Genomic DNA, 21,021 nt, shown 5'->3' with positions numbered 1-21,021 from the left:
TTATATGGTGTGGCTATAAGAAGGAAGAGGGCTTCCTAAACTGCACTGGACTTTGCATGAGCAAAAAAAACCCAGATTTTTTTCATGATCAGCCACCACTCTTGGCAAGTAAATGTGATGCAGCAGCTACCATTAATTACACTACTGGATCCGTTAAATTATAGCTATATGTTACTGATCTCTTTCATTAGAATATGATCCTTTTGAGGTCAGTAGCAGGTGTTCATTGTATGACTATAGCACCAGCCCCTATAGAGCCTGGGACAAGCGTGTTAAATATGTGTTAGACAAATTACAAGTGAATGAATCATTCCACCTGATGTTTTAACATCTCAAGTAAACACTAGTAACCAAAGAGAAGCTTCTAGAGCTGGAAATTGAGCCTAGAATCTTCTAACTCCAAGCCAAGGGCTTTTTGTGGCTAGCCGTCATCATTGCGGGTAGAAGATGGGACCTGTGAATTAACTCCAACGTGTGGCAATTCAGAGAAAAGCAGTCTATGTGCAGCTTTCCAGGACAATTATTCTGGAAAGTCATTTCTGGGAAAGGGCCCAAGAATTTATGCACAGCAAAGGAGAAAGACTTCTTTAAACATTGACTGCTTCTGTGGCTCTGGTCATGGAACTCTGAAAACAACACAAGCCAGAAACTTCCTAGGGGACAGAGGAGCAACTGTCCTTTTAAAAAATTCAACTTTCCTATTGAAAACTCTACGGCTGACTATCTTCCACATGCCCCTCCGGACCACTCTCTACCTTTCTGCCCTGAGCTTCCTAATGCCAACCGGAACATACTGCAGTGGAGGGCTCTGGCCTCCAGGAAGTTCTGTCTAGCGGGGATCCCTAGCAGGAGCTCTGAGGAGGGAAGCGAATGGCTCTTTAGTGGGCTGTTGCCTCAACTGAAATCAGTCCGTCCTTACTTCCTCTCTTCAGCCTGGGGACTGTACCAGCTCTGCTGTTTTAATACCGCAAGTCGTACAGCATCCCTTGGGGTTCCCTTGCACCCCCATACCTTTGTAGTTAATCCTTTCATCAGTGAACCTTCCCTGAACTATTCTGATTTGAGGGTGTCATCTGCTTCTTATGGAGACACTGACTGATAGAATCACTTTTTCCAGATGATAGATTCTATATCCTGATTACATTTTTACATGCTCAGTGTGGACCTTTCAGATAGAGACCCAAGAAGAAAATAAAAGTCATCTATAATCCTACTCCTAAAGATATCAAACATTTTGGAGCATTTCTTTCCAAGATTTTTCTTTTTTTTTTTTTTTTTTAAAGATTTTTTATTTATTTATTCGACAGAGATAGAGACAGCCAGCGAGAGAGGGAACACAAGCAGGGGGAGTGGGAGAGGAAGAAGCAGGCTCATAGCAGAAGAGCCTGACGTGGGGCTCGATCCCGCAACGCCGGGATCACGCCCTGAGCCGAAGGCAGACGCTTAACCGCTGTGCCACCCAGGCGCCCCTTTCCAAGATTTTTCTGAGCACACATACGTGGGTTGTTTTTTGTTTTTTATTGCAGTAAAGTATAAACAACGTAAAATTTACCATTTCACCATGTTTAAGTATACAATTCAGTGGCACTAAAGACATTCACCATGTTGTGTAACCATCACCATTATCTACTTCCAGAACTGTTTTTAAAGACTTCTTTTTTTCTTAAAGATTTTATTTTTAAGTCACCTCTACACCAACATGGGGCTTGAACTCACAACCCCGAGATCAAGAGCTGCGTGTTCTACCAACAAGCCGGCCAGGTGCCCCAACACGTTCCTTTTTTTAGAGCAGTTTTAGGTTCACAACAAAACTAAGAGACAAGTACAAAGATTTCCCATACACCCCTGTCTCCAGAGGCATAGCCACCACCACCATCAGCCCCCACCAGAGGGGTACATCATTTGACGAACCCACATTGGCAGGTCACAATCGCCTAAGTTCATGGTTTCCATGAGGGTTCGCTCTTGGTGGTATATATTCTGTGGTTTGGACAACTGTATAATGGCCTGTACCCGTCCATATAATATCATACAGAATATCTTTCATGTCCCTAAAAGTCCTCTGCCCTCCCCCTCCTCATCCCTCTCCCTCTTACAAATGTTTTTTACACTATTTATATCTCAGTGTCTATATAATTTCATTAACACTCTTGCTTCACGAACATTTCCCTGTGTCATTAAAGTCTTTCTCAATCATCATATTTCAAAGTTCTATACCGTAATGTAACATGATTATTTTTCCATGTCCCTATTTAGGTGATTTCTATTTTTTGCTATCATAAATGTCACCACAATGGCTATCCCAATTCATAGGTCATTCAAATTTCTAATTACTTCTTTAGGTCCTTCAAAGTTTTTACACTCAAGTAATGCCCAATATATCATACGCACTAGAGGGAGCTTGAGAGTTCTCAAAAACAATAGTTTTCTGTGCCCGATGAAGAATGAGAATAACCTGCCAAGACCAGCAGAAATATTAAAGGCATCTGAGGGCTTCCCCTCACCACTGGCAAAGCTCTGCCTGATCTCATGAGGAAACAATGCGAGCATTTTCTTCCCAGGCCTGGTCCCATCTTGGGTCAGGAGCAGAGCTCAGTTGGTTATTTTGACTGACGACAAGTGTGGTCATGAATCTTTAGATCTGTCGATGACCATTGGGTGACCACAAAGGCCACACTCAGTCTGCGAAGAGGGCTCCGAAAGCAGGCCCCACCCCAGCCACGGGGAGCCACAGTCCCCAGTGAGCTCCCAGAGCCCCAGGGGCCAGAAGTTGTGGAACTTGCTGTACTAGTTCTCTGCAGTTGTGGTGGCTGTGCCCCAGAGATGGTGGGAGGTAACTGTCCTGAACCAAGGCCCAGGGTCACCAGCCAACAAGTGGGTGGCAAGCCATGTGACTAGGACTCCTGAGCGGACTTGGAGGAGGAAGTGGAGGCAGGACCCTGAGCTCCCCAGGCTTTAGATCTTCCTCTGCGACCCCTCCCATCTTTTCTAGATAGTTCTTCTAGCAGAAGAGTCCGACACAGGGAGAGCCCAGCAGCACCCAGGCAGCCAACAGTGGCTGGACAAATGCAGCTGAGAAGAGAAAGAAAGTGCTCTGGGAATGTGGAATGCTGCTGTGTCAACCCTCCATCCCCTGAGGATTAAGATGGCACGGTCTGTTGCCCTGGGACCACGGACTTTGCCTCTTCTTCCCCCCTGCTCCATCTTGCCAGGGATTGGCCCCTCCTGGGTCACCAGACTTGACGTGCGCATTTGGGCAGGAGATAAACTGAGACCTTCTTTCCTTAAAACTATAAATGTAGGAAGTTTTGACCATGTGCTAGAGTACTCTGGGGTGCCTAGGAAGACAGCGGATGTTTATAATAGGGAGAAATAGGAAGCTTTGGGAAAGGGGGATCCAGCGGGCTCAAGGACCCACACTTTCAAATGCTGCAAGCAACACAGGTAGGGTTCAGGTAAGAATTTTCCTTAAAAAAAAAAAATCTGTAGTTCTCAGTCTTAACTGCATAAAATCACTTGGAAAAAATTTTTAAAGTAAAACAAAAATTAAATTCCCACTCCCAGAACAGGCACATCAAAATGTCAAGGGGTGGGACCCATTCATTGGTGGTTCTTGGAGCTCCCAAGATGATTCCAATGTGTAGCCCAGACTGAGACCCACTGGCCTTAAAAGAACAATGAAAGAAGGCCAAGGCTTTAATGGATTGACTGCTATATAAACTTAATGACCAGATTTCTAGTCTGTACTTAGGTATTTTATTTCTTTAAATCTTGCTTTATAATGCACTCTGGCCTCATTGACAAAGCCAATTAGAGATCTATAAACAAGTTATAATGTTAATAGTTACATTTAATGAGGGGAAAAGTACCCCGTGTCCCTGTGCTCTGTGAGCCACCCCCGTCTGAGAAAGGCTGTGAGTGGGCACACCCAAGGCCACCTTTTTTCACTCAACAGGCAGATGGCTTGGAAGAAGGAGAGAAAAAGTCAAAGTGCATCAAAGCAAAAACATAAAGAAGCAGGTTGAGAAGCTGGGGGAACGCCAGCTATGCACCCAGGGGAAAGAGTCTGAATTTTAGGGGCAGTAGTACAGCCAGAGAGATGGGATTGGGAGCTTACATGGGGGGCACCACCAACATTCAGGGGACCCTTGGCCTGGACTTGGTCGGCCTTGTAGACAAAAGGAAAGCTCCGATTCATCACATCCCAGAGCCTCAAAATGCAGCCCTGTTTTCTGCATCCTCTCCTCTCTTCAACCTCAGACACCCTCCCCTTTGTGGTGTAGGGCACGGCGAGAGCAGGGATCCTGGCTCAGCCCAGCATGGGTTCAAGCTCCATCACTGTGTAGCTGTGTGATGGTCAGGAAATGTTTAAACCCTTCTGGGTTCTGTTTCCCATCTGGGGACTTGACGGGTGATCTAAGGGTGCAGACTGTTGCTTTGTCAACCCTGCATGGCCCATGAATTAGGATGAGATCTTCTGTTCCCTTTGGATCAAGGAATTTGCCTCTTCCACCTGGGTTCAGGCTCCCAGGGATTGGCCCCTCCTGGCCAGTCATAGTTGACTCACTCATTTGGGCAGGAGATAATAAAGTCAGAAAAATCTTTAGGCTCGGTGAAGAGAGGCCGCTGCTCTGGCCCCCTCAGTCTACAGGGTCCTGTTCTGGTGTTGCTTTGCCTCTACTCCTCCCTGCTGGGCGAGGGGTTAACGGGGCCAAAAGGACCTGCCGCTTAGGACCCATGCTCCGCATCGAGGCCACATTGCAGGGGCCAGGTCTCCAAAATCCCCTGTCCAAATGGGCCTGTACCCACTTTGAGGGTCTGTACTCATGAGGATATGTGATGCTGCCTGTTTGAGGCCCAATGGCAGCCAAGGGCAGCTGTTGGGGAGCAGGAGATGGGGGTGAAGGTAGACAGAACAGAGACATCTGGTTTCCACACAGGTGTGTCCTGGTGGCTTAGGACAGAGTCAGGATTGAGAAGAGAAGGGGCAGTTTTCCCTACCTCGCCACACTTTGGCTCAGAACTCTGATGAGCCTGTGAATTCTCAACTGGAACTTGGCCTCCCAGGTCATTATGAAAATATTTGTCAATTTAGATTAGCACTTACTTTGACAATTTCTTAGCTCGATTTTTAACTTTAAAACATTGAAGTATGTGGTGTGCGGTCTGCGGACCTCCACTTGTACCCCCCTGGCCCTGCAAATGTGGCAGGCAGGCTTGGAGAAAACAATACTATCCTTTAGGTGGTTATAAGGATTAAATGCAAAGAAAAAAACTTGTATGAGTACCGAGTAGGTGCTCGGTAAGGATTACACCCTTTTCCTTCCGGCTCATCGATGTGACTCAAAAAAAAAAAGAAGTTGCAGAAGAGAATCCTTCTCTAGGGAGTCCACCACCTTCCTCCTTTCAGGCTCTAGAATGCAGCTCATGCTGTGTTGACTTGCTGGGGCTAACATGCCCTCAGGCCTTTTCACTGAGAGGCTGATCCAAGTTTGAGAGTTAAGCCCAGATCCCACAGTTAACTGTGGCCAAAAAAATGGCCCTTAATGAGAGACCATGGACTCTGAGAAACAAACTGAGGGCCTCAGAGGGGAGGGGGGTGGGGGAATGGGATAGACTGGTGATGGGCAGTAAGGAGGGCACGTATTGCATGGTGCACTGGGTGTTATACGCAACTAATGAATCATCGAACTTTACATCAGAAACCAGGGATATACTGTATGGTGACTAACATAATATAATAAAAAAATCATTAAAAAAATAAAAATAAATAAATAAATAAAATGGCTCTTAGGCCAACCAGGAAGTCTGTGGCCTCCTTCTGAAGTGGCTCTAAGGTGAGGCAGCCTTAGGGCGGGCAGGGCTCCAGGAACCCAGGCCTTCCGTGTGTGTCCAGGGATCTGGCAAGACCTGTGGAGGCAGATTTCTGGGGTGGGAATCCGCAGGGAGGGCAAAGGGCCACTCTGGAGACTCTGAGAGCTGTCTGCAGCGGAACCTCGGCCTAAGCTCAGGAACGATGCCCAGAAAACCAGCAGTGCTTCCCCCACCTCAGGGCCAGGGAAGGGGGGAGGGGTGGTGGGGAGCTGGCTGATCTGGGATTCAGCAGTTGAGGACTCAGAGAAGCCAGGCTTCCTGGAGAAGTTGGAACCCGCGAAACAGGTTCGCTCTGCTATGTATCTCATATTTGCTGGTGTATCTACTTGGTACTTTGAAAGTACCCACTTACTGTGTGCATTTTAACCAGTAGGTGAGAGTACACTAAGCTGTCAGAAAATAGAGCTGGGTGAAGTAGGACCCAGTATGGGCATAGGGAGCAGTATGGGCAAAGAGCTGGAGGCACTGAAGAGTGAGGTGTCAAAGGACAGTGAAATAGACACTGAGCGAGTGGAGTGGTTCGGGGCTGGGGGGTGTAGACACAGAGGAGGCTGGGAAGGTAATCGGGCCATACTGGAATGGCCTTGAAGCATCCTGCTGTTGCTTCATGGATCACAGAGGAAAATGCACTTAAGACTATAATACGATTTCCTTCTCATTAGAAAACTCTCATTTCCTATAAACTTTAGGAGATTTTTCATATTGGTTACCGCATGTTAAGGAATGTTTAACCCATATATAGGCTGGACCTCTTGCTGCTTGAATTTTCAATTCTTTCTTTCTTCTTTCTTTCTTTCTTTCTTTTTCTTTCTTTCTTTCTTTCATTATTTAAATAACCATAAATAAAAATTTAATAAGAAACAAAGAAAAGTTATTTTTCAATCACAGGAAAGTTCATTTGATAATTCTGGTGTTCCACTTAGTTCTAGAAAACACACACCTGAAAATTACTATTAAAAAACATTCCTGGGAGCCCCTGGCTGGCTCAGACAGTGGAGTGTCCGACTCTGGATTTTGGCTCAGGTCATCATCTCAGGGTCGTGAGTTCCAGTCCCGCATCAGACTCGTGCTCAGCACAGTCTGCTTGTCCCTCTCCCTCTCCCTCTGCCCCTCCGCTCACTCTCCCTCTCCAAATAAATAAATAAAATCTTGAAAAAAAAAATTTCTGGAGACTTAAGATGTCAAAAACAAATGAATTTTATAAATATTTTCAATGTATTCAAATGCTAGAGAGGGCCGTAACTCTCAGAAACAAGATCTATTTGGCCATCCAGGGTAGCTTTATGCTTCCTTAAGATCAAGAAATATGGGCTCACTTTGAGGCCAAGTATAAAAAGCCTTTAGATTTGTACTCTGCCACATTTTACCTGAAGGGTTAGGAATGGAGTAAATTCACCTCCATGCCTATCGCTGCTCCCCCACCCCCATGCATACTTTAACTCCCTGTTGTCCCTCATATTAAACCCAGTTTGGCTAATTTTGATGCTAAAACACTAGTTCTTGATACCTATTATTGGTACAAATGCATCATTGTTTATTTGCCAAATCCCTGAGGGGCAAAGATCTAATTAATCTATTAAGGCTTCTCTTGGAAAAAAGTCAAACCTTTCAGCTGAGAAACCTGGGTCGATATCATCAGTGTGTTTTGCAACGGGGCTGGCTGGATTGCTCCAGACAAATCAGACGGCCCCTGCTCAGCACATTCTGAGGTTCATTCAGGCTGGGAATGCAGACAAGGGAGCGGTTCGGTCTGGGACTGTTAAGCAGAAGGGGCCCACGGTGGGGCGCCTGGTCGGCTCAGTCAGTTAAGCGTCTGACTTCAGCTCAGGTCGTGATCTCGGGGTCCTGGGATCCAGCCCTACATGGGGTTCCTGACCCGGCGGGGAGACTGCTTGAGGATTCTCTCTCTTCCTCTCCCTCTGGCCCTCCCCCTGCTCGTGCTCTCTCTCTTTCAGATAAATAAATAAAATTTTTTAAAAAGTAGGGAGGGGACCTGCAGCACCTAGCAAGCCAGTGTCCCAGGCCCCACATCTCTGCAATGGAAGGGCTGGACCTGTGCGTCCAGAAGTGGGAGCAGAGTCAGGGGAAACGCGGCTGGAAGTGAGGCCTCCGGCATGTCTATGACATGTGCCTGTAATCTTCCCAACAGTGGACTTGAGAGCGGGGCTCAGCTCTGCTGAATGGAACTCTCCTCTGAGGCTTCCCTGATGGGCAAGGCCACTCATGGGAAAGGGGTTAACATGATCCCAGGACAGCCTGGTACTTACTGGTAGTTGACCCCGTGGGAGTGGGAAGTTTGATTTAGTTTATTGTTAAGCTACAACCTTCCACATGTTCCCCATACCTTCATAACATTCGAACCCCAGACTGATCTCCCCTTTTAAGGCTCCTCTCCCTCATAGGGACACAAAAACGAATCATCACCTCACCAAAATGACAACTATGACTGTTGTTAGGAAAGAAGGAAAAGGAGGAACCAATTGACCCTCCCTCTCTGCAAAGTGAGAGAAAACCTCTGGAGATCTCCATCCGGGAAGGCTGGGAGTGGTGACTTAAGGGGGCTGAGCCTCCCTCCTCAGAAGACCTTTGTCACGTGCTTTTGGCTCCTTGGATCTCAGCACAAGTGCTAAGCCATTAAGAGATTTCCAAACTGGCTTTGTGACATCTGTACCCACAGGGTGGGCACAGAGTGACCACCATTTGGCAGTGGGGTCGCGGGAACAGAACACGGCTCACTCCATGCCCCTACCCAACAGAACTTTCTGCAGTAATGGAAATGGTCTACATCCGCACTAATGCGGCAGCCGCAGGACTCGTGAAGCACTTGGGCCCTCGAATGGGACCAGTACCACGGAGGAACTGAATTTTCCCTTTTGTTTCTTTGACAGCATCTTCCGTTGGAGCAGCCGCAAGTGGCTGGTGAGTCTCACACGAGACGGCACAGCACGAAGTTCTCTGACCTCGAGATGCGAAGGCAGGGAGGGCAGCTTCAGGCCTCCTGGACTTCTCTTTTTCTCTTGCTTCTCTGACCTTCATCTTCCCCTTGTTCATCAATCTCTGGCAGCTCCATTGCCTAGGCCTTTCCTCAGTTAACCCTCCCCCACTGGCCAAACTTCGGCAAGAAGCAACACTACACTCTCTGCTTTGAAAAGACCGAGCGTGGCATTCTCGGGGCGGGATGAGGTTGGCAAGCATTGCTGAAGCGGAGCGTGATATTCCAAACTGCTAATTTGCTAAAATAATTTGGGAAAGTGCTACTTTAAAACCCTGACATGAGAGAAAGCAACCTTTCTGAAATTCGTAGGAGGCGAAAGTCCATGCTACTGGAGGTTATGTTTGCTAATTGTCTCAGTGGTTGTTTATTAAAGGGCTATAGAATATTTATTTCTCTCTGTCAGAGCACTTGGCCCAGAAAGGCAGGCTCGTTTGCTGAGATTTTCTATTGTGACCCGATCCAAAGATTCAGCCTGATTTCTTAACAACTGGAAATTTGGAATTACGTAATCAGCTCCCTCACCCTTCCCCCACCTCCAAGAGCCGCAGATGTTTTCATGATAGCCTTTGCAATCCAGGCAAATTGTCCCATGTGTAGGCCCTGCTGAGAAGAGAGAGGCAGGTAGACATAGGGGACTGCGTTTTGTACTATTGTGGTCAACCACCTACGGCTGGTTGGATCGGGGCTGGGCATTGACTCCCGACCAGGCAACTCTGTAAGCTGGCCGGTGACCTATGACCTGGCACAGAAGAATGTCCTCCCTGTAGGTTCCCTCTCTCTGGACTCTAAACCAGAAGCAGAAATGACAGCTGAGGGCTGAGAGGGGAGCAGCCAAATGTAGAGGCTCAGGGACAGAGCTCTCAGCCAGAGACTGATTTTGCACAAATGGGGTCGAGCCTTGGAAACTGTGTTTTTAGAATTGCTCAGGAGACTCAAACGCACTGATACCCAGTTTGTTTTAATTCCAGAGGTACTCAGTCACCTCCGATAGGACACTTCTACCTGACCTCACACTTCCCATTTGAAACTTTAACATAAGATACAGCCAGTATTTTGCTATTATTGGGAGTAATTCAGTGTAAGGGTTTCGATTTAATATTTCCTTAGGATAGATTGCTAGTAGTGGGGTTAATAGTCAAAGAGATACTGATCTTTGTGGTTCTCGCTACAGAGCGCCTTCCCAGCGGGTTGCATAACTTCATGGTGTCATTGATTAACTGAGCATGTCAGTTTCACCACAACCCTCCCAGCACTGCCACTCTTATTTCCCTCCTAATCCCCCGTATTTCTTTAGTAAATGTCTGAGAGTGCCTGAAGTCTGCTTTAATTTGCATTACCTTTGTTTATAGTTAAGATAATCATTAAGATAATGTGTCCCATTGGTGTGTTTACTATCTGTGTTTTCTCTTCTCCCTGAGTTTCCAAAAGTAATGTCACCTAGACACCCCCTTCTCCTATTTTTCTCCTTTTCTCCCTTCTGTTTTCAAAAGTACAACAAGGCTGTAAATATTTCCAGTGGCAGCATCCTAAAGTCCACCCACCCACTCCCACCCACCCACCGTCAGAAAAGCAATCTTTTTCCATTGTAGTGACATCCCTATTGTGCTTTCCAGTGGTGTTTTTGCACGCAATGACTGGCATATGTACTTGTCCAGGAACCATGTCTTTATAAAGATAAGACAACCAGATTAAAGAAAATCAAACCAATTTTTTAACTGCAGGACTTCTCAGGGCCTTTAACACTCCTTTAGCAAATGTTTGGTGAACTTCTAAGAGAAAAATGTATGAGGCACCTTTTCCACACCTCTTTTGCCTGCCATATGATCCTTGTGTGCTGAAGCATGCTGAAGGAATGGTGTCCTGGAGAAGGTCCTTTGAGAAGCCCTGTGCTGGCCTAGAGATCACACCCACACTAAAGTCAGTAGGCTGACTGAAGAGGGGCAAAAACATGGCATCCCTCAGTCACTCCACTTCAGATACCAATACACAATGATGAACCAGACATATCTTTCTTTTTAAAGATTTCTTTTGAGAGAGAAAGAGTGTGTGTGCGCGCGCGCATGCGCGCATGAGTGTGGGGGAGGGGCAGAGGGGAACAGAGAGAATCCTCAAGCAGACTTCCTGCTGAGAGGGGAGCTCCCCTTGGGGCTCAATCTCATGACCCTGAGATCATGACCTGAGCCGAAATCAAGAGTGGGACACCTAACCGACTGAGCCAGCCCGGCGTCCCCAAAAACACCTTTGTCAAAGGGTTATAGTTCAGGTTTTTAGGTTTAGGTCTTTGGTCCACTTTGAGTTAATTTTGCATATGGTCTAACATAAGGGTCCCACTTCATTCTTTTGCATGTAGGTATCCAGTTTTCGGAGCCCCGTTTACTGAAAACACGCTTCCCTACTTGAATGGTCTTGGCAGCTGGCTGAAGCGGAGTCTGAAATCTGGCTCTGTCAGACTTCCAGCGGAATGGCTTTTTTGTAGTAGAGCGTGTGCCCCAGTTTTCTCTAAAGCAGTCTTTCTCTCCCAGACCCAGAAAGGCTGTCATTGACCAGGCCTGGAGGGCCCCTGACCTGCCTCCCAGGTGGGGCGAGTAGGCCTCCGGCATGGCCCAAGGGCAGCCCTACCACAGTCTGCTCCCTCTGGCTGCAGCCACACCAGCTGACCAGGGCCTGGCTCGGGGACTGGCTCGGGGACTGGCTCAGGGACTGCCCAGACCGGTTTGCAGGGTTTCTGTTCACTGCGAGCTGCTTCCCTGGCCACTGTGGCAGCTTTCTCCCTCTCCCTCTCTCCCTCTTTCTTTCTGGCTCCATTTCTTCTCAAATTCTCTCTCTTCTTCTCTCTTCTCTCCTCTCTCCCAGTCCCTGCATAGTCCCTGCCAAACCCCAGGCCGAAGGCCCTGGGCCACAGACTTCACTTCCACTCCCGTGCCCAAGGCTTGGGGCCCCTGTCCTCCCCTGGGCTGCCTGCTTGGCCAGCCAGGCTCTGACCCAGAAGGTTTCTATTTTTTTTAATGGGTATAAAATTATCGATAATTACAGGAACGGAAATGCTAACAATAGCAAGTCCCATGTATTGGGTCCTAACAGACATATCTGGGCATACTTCCTGTCCCTTATTCCTCACACCAGGCCTGTGAGGTCAAAACTATTATCATGCCCTGTAAGCAGATGAGAGACTAAGGAGTGAGGGCTCAGATTCTGTGCCCAAGGTCACACAGCAAGGATTCAAATGAACCCCTGAACCATGTTTCTGCATTGGGCTGCTTGGTGACCCTGGTCATTTACTGAACACGTCTGTGTGCCAGCCATTGTGTGTGTGTGTGTGTGTGTGTGTGTGTGTGAGAGAGAGAGAGAGAGAGAGAGTAAGAGAAAGAAAGAGACAGAGAGAGAGAGAGAGATACAGAGAGAGAGACACACACATAGAGAGAAGAGAGAGAGAGACAGAGACACAGAGAGAGAGGGAGAGAGGCAGAGAGAGAGAACAGAGAGAGAGGGAGAGAGAGCACACCATCAGGACAAAAAGGCCTGGGGAGAAGATGTCACTTAACTAAAGTCAGGGTGGTGAGCAGGGGTAAAATTGGGTCTCAAAGTTCCTTTCTCAAACCCCAACCGTTCTAGCATCCGGTGGGCATTGGTCCCCCTATAGCAGTTGGGGAGCAGGTTAGGGACAGATAGCCAACAACTGAAGTAACTTGCCACGAATGTTCTTGAACACATGCCCAGGACCACTCACCTGGTACTCTGCCCCTTCCTCAGGCCCGGATCCTGGCTGGTCTCATGGATACTGGCTTCCCAGCAGGCTCAGACCTAGCCCATTCTGTGGGAATTCTCACAACTGGGTGCTCACTGGGGCAGGGGGTGAGCAGGTAAACGAGGCATGCTTCCCCTTCAAGGATATCTTCATCTGGGAGGGAGGAGGACTCACCAGCCCCAAACCTAGGAGCCGCCTGGCACCTGCCTCCCTTGCCCCAATAGCCCATTCCTCACCACATTATCCTGGGTTTATGCCTTTTTAATCTCTCAATTCTTTCTTTCTGCACGCTAGCCCATGCTGCCATCATCCGTAACTATTGAGGACGGCCGGTCTTTCAGCACAGAGAGGCTGCCCCATTTGTGTGGCAGAGGGAGAGACATATGTATATGGTGCCCTAAGATGACAGAGAGGGAAACAAGCAGGTCTATCTAGAGAGGGTCAGAAAGGCCTTACCACAGGGGCCCATCTGGGTGCTGAAGGGCGAATAAGAATAAGCGTTTGTAGGTGTGAAGGTGGGAGAATGTACTGGAGAGGGTTGGATTTGCATATAAAGGCTTAAAAGGTGCCTTAGGGTGTCTGAAGAAAGGCAATAATTTAAAATTCAGAATGGAGGAGGGGGTGAAGGGACAGTGGGGCTGTGGCAACAGGCAGGACCAGACTGAGAAGGCCTTTTCTCTATGGGTAATGGGAAGCTGCTGGAAAGACAAGGCCTCCAAAGGTGAGGGAGAGTCTGATTTAAAACCTGTTCCATCTCCCCAGCAAATAGAGGCCGGCTAAAAACTGGTATGTGGAATCTGTCCAGATATCAAACACAGATGGCCCCAGGCCCCCTTCCACACTCCTGGGACTGTCATTTTTACCAGTGTCCCTTGTCATCTGCCTTGCTGAGAGATAATAAATGGGAAAGATGTGGCCCACTTCCTTTTCAGAATGGTCAGTGGCTCAGGTGCAGGGTAAAGGGTGGATGGGAGAGGCAGAGATCACAGGGGAGAGATGTAGTGGTCCAGGGGATCAGGTAGGAGCTGTGGAAAGGTGTTGGCAGGGTACAGAGGTCAAGGGAGGAGGGAGAAGGAGGGCCGGACGTTCCTAGCTTGGACGGCTATCACTGGCAGAGAAAGGCCCTGCTCTACTCCGCACACCGTGAAAGTCTCCTTGGCACCCCTCTGCAGTCCGCCTGAAGAAGATGGAATACTAATCTGATTGGTCAGGTTTCAGGGCGACGGTTAGGTCAAGTTTACTTGTGTGGGGGGTCACAGGGCATAAAAAAATGACACAAGAATGTGCTCCTCTCTCCCTTCCACCCACACTTAGTGTGCTCCTTTGCATTTGGAGTCGGTTACTAGCTAGGAGGAAACATCCCACAAACAAGGGGCAGGGGGTTGGGGGAGAGAGAGAGACAGAGAGAGAGAGAGAGAGAGAGAGAGAGAGAGTGTGTGTGTGTGTGTGTGTGTGTGTGTGTGTGTCTTAGCCTTCAGGCTAGGTCCTGGGCTCCATCTCAGCTTTATCAGAGAGCCCTGGGTGCTGGGCAAACCCAGCAAAACCAAAACAAAGCGCAGCTTGTATCCACCACCAATGCCCTCGCTGCCGGGCTCCCCTGGGAATCTCCCAGGCGCGGGGGAGTGGCAGGGCAGGGCAGGCCGGCAGTGGCTTCCATCTTAATGTCATCAAAATCCCTGCCTTTATTTCTCACAGCTTCATCAAAAGGGAGAAGTGGGGGAGGGGATGAAGGGATGAAAAAGAGGGTGGAGTCTTGGAGGTCAGAAACTGGCTCTGGGGAGTACAGAGGAACAGGGTCCCCTCCCAGTGAGTCAGTGAGGGCGGGAGCTGGCATGGCTGCGGGGAAGGGCGAGTTGCAGTTTGGAGAAGGCCAGGAGGGAGGGAAGGAGGCCCAGCCAGGGAGCTGTGGGATCCAGGGGTTCCAATCCTGACGAGCTGCGGCTCACCAGCTCTGTGGCCTCGGGCAGGTCCCACAGCTTCTCTGCGCCCCTGTTTCCTCAGCTATAAACCGGGCATAAGAACGCCTCCCAGCCAGGATTGCCATGCAGAGTCATTCTATGTGGTCATGTCTGTGACAGCACTTAATAAACCATAAAGCCTCTGCACAGCACAGGGAAATATTATCCTTTTTTAGGATTCCCTTGGGAATGAAAAGCAGGGTGCCTCTGATATGCATTTGTCCCTTTTCAGCTCCACCCAGCTTCTCTCTCTCCTCAGCATCTCAAAATGCCATCTCCTCCTTTCCCCCAGACCCTCTCTGAGGTTGGTAGTATTGGTCGTACTTGCCCATTTTACTGATGAGAAAAGCGAGTCTTGGACAAGACTCCAGCAGAAGTCCCGTGTTCTTTCTTTGACACTCACTGCCCCCATTGATGCTAAGCTTTTAAAAACGAGGGGTCTGGATCCACCACCTCCATGTCCCTGCTCTCATTTTCTCTTAAACCATATCGTCTACTCACTGCTTCCACCACTGCACTGTCCGCAAGGTCACTGAGGCCACAGCTCGTCCCCCGCTAGCCCACTTCAGATGCCCCTCACAGACCTCATTCCTCGTTAGCCTTCACTGCCATGCACCTGACCCTACCCACTGCCTTCTTTTTTGGCAAATTCTCTCTTTCCTTGGCTTGAACTTGGACTTGAAGTCGACCACAGAGAAGGAGGTGATGGGGAGGGTTCCTCGTGTGTCTGGTTCCTTGGTTGTGTGGTGTTAACCCAGTTGAGTTATGGAAGGCTCCCATACTGGAGTACTGCTTCTCCAGTGTGCTCTGAGCTCTCACAGGATTTCAGAAGCACAGTCGCCTCCGCCACCAGCCCTGCTGCCCAGGGCTTTCCACAAAAGAACAATTTACCTTGGTTCTGACCGAGTTGAGAGAAGACGGTTTTTTTTTACTTGATGACAAAGAGGATGGGAGCTATCATCTTGTGACTTGGCTGCGCATGGGAAGGGTAATGTCAGCAGTCTGGGGACAGAGCAAAAGGGAGTCACTGTTTGGAACTAGTCTCTCCTAGCAGGAGTGGAGCAGGCACTAGGCAGATGAACCCAGGTGTGGGAGTTGGGGTAGGGGTGATGTCTGGTCCCGCACTGTCTGCTATGGTGACTGTGAATCATACATAGCTACTTAAATTTAAGTGCAACAAAATGAAATATTTAGTTTCTTAGTTGCACTAGCTACCTTGCAAGTGCTCAGTATTCACATGTGGTTAGTGGCTGTCATATTAGACAGCACAGATATAGAATGTTCCATTGTAGGGGTGCCTGGGTGGCTCAGTCAGTTAAGCATCTGCCTTCGGCTCGGGTCGTCGTTCCGGGGTCCTGGGATCCAGTCCCACATCAGGCTCCTTGCTCAGCGGGGAGTCTTCTTCTCCCTCTCTCTGCTGCTCCCCCTGCTTGTGCTCTCTCACTCTCTCTCAAATAAATAAATAAAATCTTAAAAAAAAAAAGAATGTTTTGTTGTAGAAAGTTCTATTGGATGGCACTGATTTTCGAGCACTGGATAGAAAAAGAATAAACAGTAAGCAGCTGGCTAAGAGAGTCAGAAAAGGGCAAACTCCTCAGGAATGTCCAGGAAGAGGGGTAACATTGGGGATGTAGAGAGGAAGGCAGCAGAGTGGGCAAGCTCTATAAAAACTCCCTTTCTGCTCTCTGTGCACATCTGCAATTGGAACGTTAGGGCTATCGCCTCAGAGCCACAGGTGTTTTCCCGAGCAGGATGCATATCATCTAGGGACAAAATGGTCCTCAGATAGGAAACTCATGCTAGGGCTGGCATCAAGGAAGTGGGGGACACTCTTATTTCTCTCCGGATGTTGATCTTTTGAATCTAGACAGAGGGCTGGAGAGTAGAGATTTGGAATGGAGATCTAGGGATTCGATGTTGAGGAGGAAGTCAGAAATATGATCTGGAGCAGGGGGAAAGAATTGGCTAAAAATATGAATTTGGGACTCAGTTGTAGTCTCTGAGTCTTTTTGTCAGCCATTTCTGTATCTAAAAATTTAGATGATTTGTTAACTCTCCATTTATTTCTGTACAATTCAGTGATGAGCACTGCCTTGCTAGTTATTTGCTTGAAGATGAGTCCTTTAAAGAATGAACAAAGTGAGTGTCTATTCAAAACAATGCTTATGCATTGGAAAGAGAGCAAATGAGTAAGAGGAAAGATCTGGGAGCTGGAAAACCATTCTAATCTGAGTCACTCTTTAAATTGTAAATTCCAGGGGGTAGCTTCAGGCAGGGCTGGATCTAGGTAGTCAAAAATCGAATAGACATCAGAAATTGATGTCTCTCCATCTCCTGGCTCTGTTTCTCTTTGCATTGTTATCATTCTCAGGGTTTCCCTGTGCGGTGTCAAGGTGGGTCCACAGCGAGCAGGTCCAGGCGTAACACTGCTGGTTCCCAATAATCTCAACAAGAGGTCCTGGACTGACCTCCATTGGCCTGACATGGCTTACTGCCCATTCTTGAGCCAGTAACAGGCCTCTGGGAAATGCAGTGCCCTGATTATCCAGGCCTGATCAGGAGCCCAACCTGAGGCAGGGGATGGGGTCAGCTTCACCGAGACCACGAAGCCTCTGAATGCAGGTGAAGCAGCTTGCAAAGCAACCCAGACAAGCCAAGTGGAGGCTGACGGAAACCATGGCGGCTGCCCACTACAGTCTGTAGTTAATGCTAGCTGTCATTATTGTTGAACAATACCAGAAACATGAAATGGACATTTATCAAACCCTAGAAAGGGTAAGGAAGTCTTTGTGGTACGTAGTAAGGTCTCAGTAAATGCCTATGGAGGAAAAACTTTACAAGAGAGTCAATAGGAACATACACTGAAGTGTAATATTGTTCTATGAAGAAAGGAGTCTGATGGAATGAGGGCACCATTTTATTGAGTCTAGGAAAGGAGCCAGGAAACAAAGGGTAGGGATAAATGGCACATTTGTGAGAGGAGTTCCTTAGAGACAGGGCTAAGGGCTGTTTAATTAACATGTAAAACTACTCTGGAGGAAGGGAGTGCATGAGGAGCTCTCCAAGGTTTGCGGATGGAGTAGTGACTGCAGGGACCGCGGGGAAGTTCTCGTGGACCTGACGAGGTGGGTGAAGAAGTGGGAGCTGAGCTTTAATGAGAACAAGGCAAGGAGGTGACTCTATGGACCAAACCCCAAATACCGCCCAGGAAACTGAGCAAGTCAAGCGACTAGTGATGGCCAAGGAAAGGACCTGGCATTTAGCACAGACTGCTTCTTGGGAACTTGACCTCGACATGGTTCTAGACGGAAATGCAAGGGAAAACACTGGGGCTGTTGCATAATGGTTTGAGGATGGAAAGGCTCCTAAAAGAGTGATATATTGGCAAACAAGATACGTGTGCAGCTCTGGCCTGTTCACATCCGAGCACAGAGGAGGGCTGAGAAACGGCAATTAACATTTTTGAAGGGCTGGTTATAGACCTCAGATAACAGAGACAGGGACTTCTAGGTCCAAAAGGCAAAGATAAAGGAAGAGCAATCGCTATTTTGAAATACATAGTGCTGTGAGCAGACGAAATGCAAACTGGCTCATCAAATGTTGAAATTCTCAGGTTGAAACTTGAGTGACATGGAATTTAATCAAAGGAAGGCCTGAGCCTCTGTTTCTTCTCTGCGCAGTAGAGAAAAGAGTGCTTGAATCATTCTAGTGATGAGGACTGAATGAGATCCAGTAGGTGACGGCACACAATACAGAGGAGGTAATCCTAAAGCCACGTGGCGGCCCCACAGGATTCTCGATGATGGGGTGCTGTCGGTAGCAGGTAGCATGTGGTTTCTACAGTCAGGAGATGGGAGTGTGAGCTCAGGCTGTACCCCAATGTTCATCTTCCCCGTCTCCAAAAGGCCATATGACAATGAAATGAGATCCTGGAATCATTCAACAAGTGTGTTGTGTGTGTGTGTGTTGAGCACTGACTATTTACCAGAGAGCAATCTAGATGCTAGGTGGGGATACAATGATGAGTAAGAAAAAGGCCTGTCCTTCCAGAGGTTGGTGTCTAGCGGGAGACAATGATAGCAAATAATCACCACCTGAATGATGCTTCCTGTGGGGGCGTGTCTTTGAAAACTGTAATGCACCAAACTGCTAGGATTTAATACTGCACTTGTATTCGTATCCTATCGCTGCTGAAATAAATTATCACAAACTTAGTTGCTTGAAACAATACAAATGTACTATTGTACAATTCAGGAAGTCAGAGTTTGAGATGGATTTTTATAAGCTAAAATCAAAGGCTGCATTCCTTCTGGAATATCTGGGAGATTATCTGGTCCTTACCTTTTCCAGCCTGCAGCAGCTGCCTGCATTCCTTGGCCCCTGGACCCACACTTTGACTTCTTTTCTTTTTTTTTTTTTTTAAAGATTTTATTTATTTATTTGACAGAGATAGAGACAGCCAGCGACAGAGGGTACATGAGCAGGGGGAGTGGGGAAGAAGCAGGCTCATAGCAGAGGAGCCTGATGTGGGGCTCGATCCTATAACGCTGGGATCACGCCCTGAGCCGAAGGCAGATGCTTAACCGCTGTGCCACCCAGGTGCCCCCACACTTTGACTTCTGCTGCCAATGTCACATTGCTCTCTCTGATTCTAACTCTCCTGCCTCCCTTTTATAAGGACTCTTGGGACTAGATTGGGCCCACCCAGATCATCCAGGATCATCTCCCCACCTCAAACTCCTTAATTTAATCACATCTGCAAAGGGGATTGGGAAGGGGACATCTTTGGGGGCCATCATTCAGTCTACTATAGTACTTCTGGGCTGTCCAGTAGTAAATGAGCTGTCCTTAGAAACCAGTAAGCAGGTTGGGCTATCTCTGAGCACCACATTGCTGATGGTATTCTATTAAGTGGAGTGCTGGGGGAAGGGGAGCAGAGCGGGGATCTGAAGGCTGATTGCCGATGCCCCCTCATAGGACAGTGTCACGTGGTAGAACCCTGTATGGAGAACACCACACAAGTCAAGGCACTGGCGGCTGGCAGCCAGGAGCTCTGAGACCTCAGGCAAGGATATTACTCCTCTAAGCCCCAGACTCCATTGAAGTCAATGGGGATAAACAGAACTACCTGGAAGGGTTGGAGTGAGGATTAATGCAAATATCATCCATGAAATCACCTAAGACAGTGCCTGAATGCTGCCTGATTTCACCCCTCCCTTTTTCTCTGTCCCTCTTGTTGGGGCAACTGCTTCCTTCCAGGCCTCTCAGGAACCTTCACTGTTTGCCAGTCCTGCCACATGCCTCAGCCTGGCAGTAGTTAGGAGCTCGGAAGCCCTGCAAATGAGCCCCTGTTAACCGTGAAATCTGGAGCAAGTCTCTTAAGTGCTCTTAGCTTCAATTCCCTCCTCTGTACACTGGGGCTAAGACTGGCTGTAGAACCAGGTTATTCCGAGGATTAAATGGGATGATGAATGCAAAGGGCTTACTTGGCACAGTGTCAGGCACAAAAGAAAAGGAAAAAAAAAGCAGTGTTATTGTTCTCGAGAGGCCTGCCTTCCTTTCAACGTGGTCTTCCCCAACATTCCTTCCAGCAACACTGGAAGACCCACTTCCCCCTGAAGCAGGGCTTGAACTCGTGTACCTGAGGGGCATTGTTCATAAACGCTTCTCTCTGCCTCCGACCTTTAACAGCCTTTCCGGTTATGGCTGGTTATTTGTGCAAGCCTCTGCCTCAATGCTGGACACAAGCTTCTTCAGGAAAAGTTATTTTTTTCTGCGGAGTAGGGTAGGTTGGAAACCTACTCCCCTCTTCTTACCCGGCCTCAATTTCCTTATTTGGAACGAGTCCATTGGACTGGAATGACTAAAAGGGCCCTTACAGCTCTGAGATCTTAAACGAACATAACTTAATTTAGCAGGGACATTGTAGATCATCTAGGGCTCCTCTCTCCTTTCCCAAAAGGGGAAACTGAGGGCCCAGTAGGGCTTTCACTGAACGCTATTCTCTCCCTCCGTCTCTGGCTTCAGGGTCAAGGGTTCCCGCACGGCAGGCAGCCCCGCTTTCCTCACTAGGCAAGGGAAGACTGTCTGGCGGCTGCGGGGCTGTGGGGCTCTGGGCTCGGGGCGCCGGAAACACGTGTGTGCTCACCTACGTGTACACACGTGAGCACACCTACAGCAGCAGGGGGCGCTCGGGCCGGCAGGGGGCAGCACAGCCCCGGTTTGCAATTACCCGGCGCAGCCCCGAGGGAGGAGGGCGTGCTGCAGTCCCGGCGGCGGTGGCGGCGGCAGGAGGTGCAGCCTCCCAGGTGGGAGGCGGGGGCTGCGGGCGCAGGAAAAGGCGCCTCGGGAGCCGGCGCTCGGCGGGGCCTCCTCCGGCCCCGGGCGCGGCGCGGCGAGTGGGAGCGAGCGCGCCGGGAGCACGCAGGCGCCCTGCTCGGCTGGGCCCT

The 21,021-nt window shown here is 48.6% G+C and overlaps 1 protein-coding gene across 1 annotated transcript in view; it reads left to right on the top strand.

Annotated features, from left to right (window-relative positions):
* Positions 1-21,021, top strand: part of EPB41L4B (erythrocyte membrane protein band 4.1 like 4B) — a 156,433-nt gene that overhangs the window by 9,310 nt on the left and 126,102 nt on the right. The window contains 1 exon segment of the mRNA XM_019796710.2: positions 20,600-20,970. Within this exon segment, the coding sequence (XP_019652269.2) occupies positions 20,600-20,970 (371 nt within the window).

Source organism: Ailuropoda melanoleuca, chromosome 7 (genome assembly GCF_002007445.2).
Source record: "Ailuropoda melanoleuca isolate Jingjing chromosome 7, ASM200744v2, whole genome shotgun sequence".
In the NCBI taxonomy this organism is placed as follows: Eukaryota; Metazoa; Chordata; class Mammalia; order Carnivora; family Ursidae; genus Ailuropoda; species Ailuropoda melanoleuca.
Note: the sequence above shows the minus strand (reverse complement) of the source record. Positions and strands in the feature narration are given on the sequence as shown.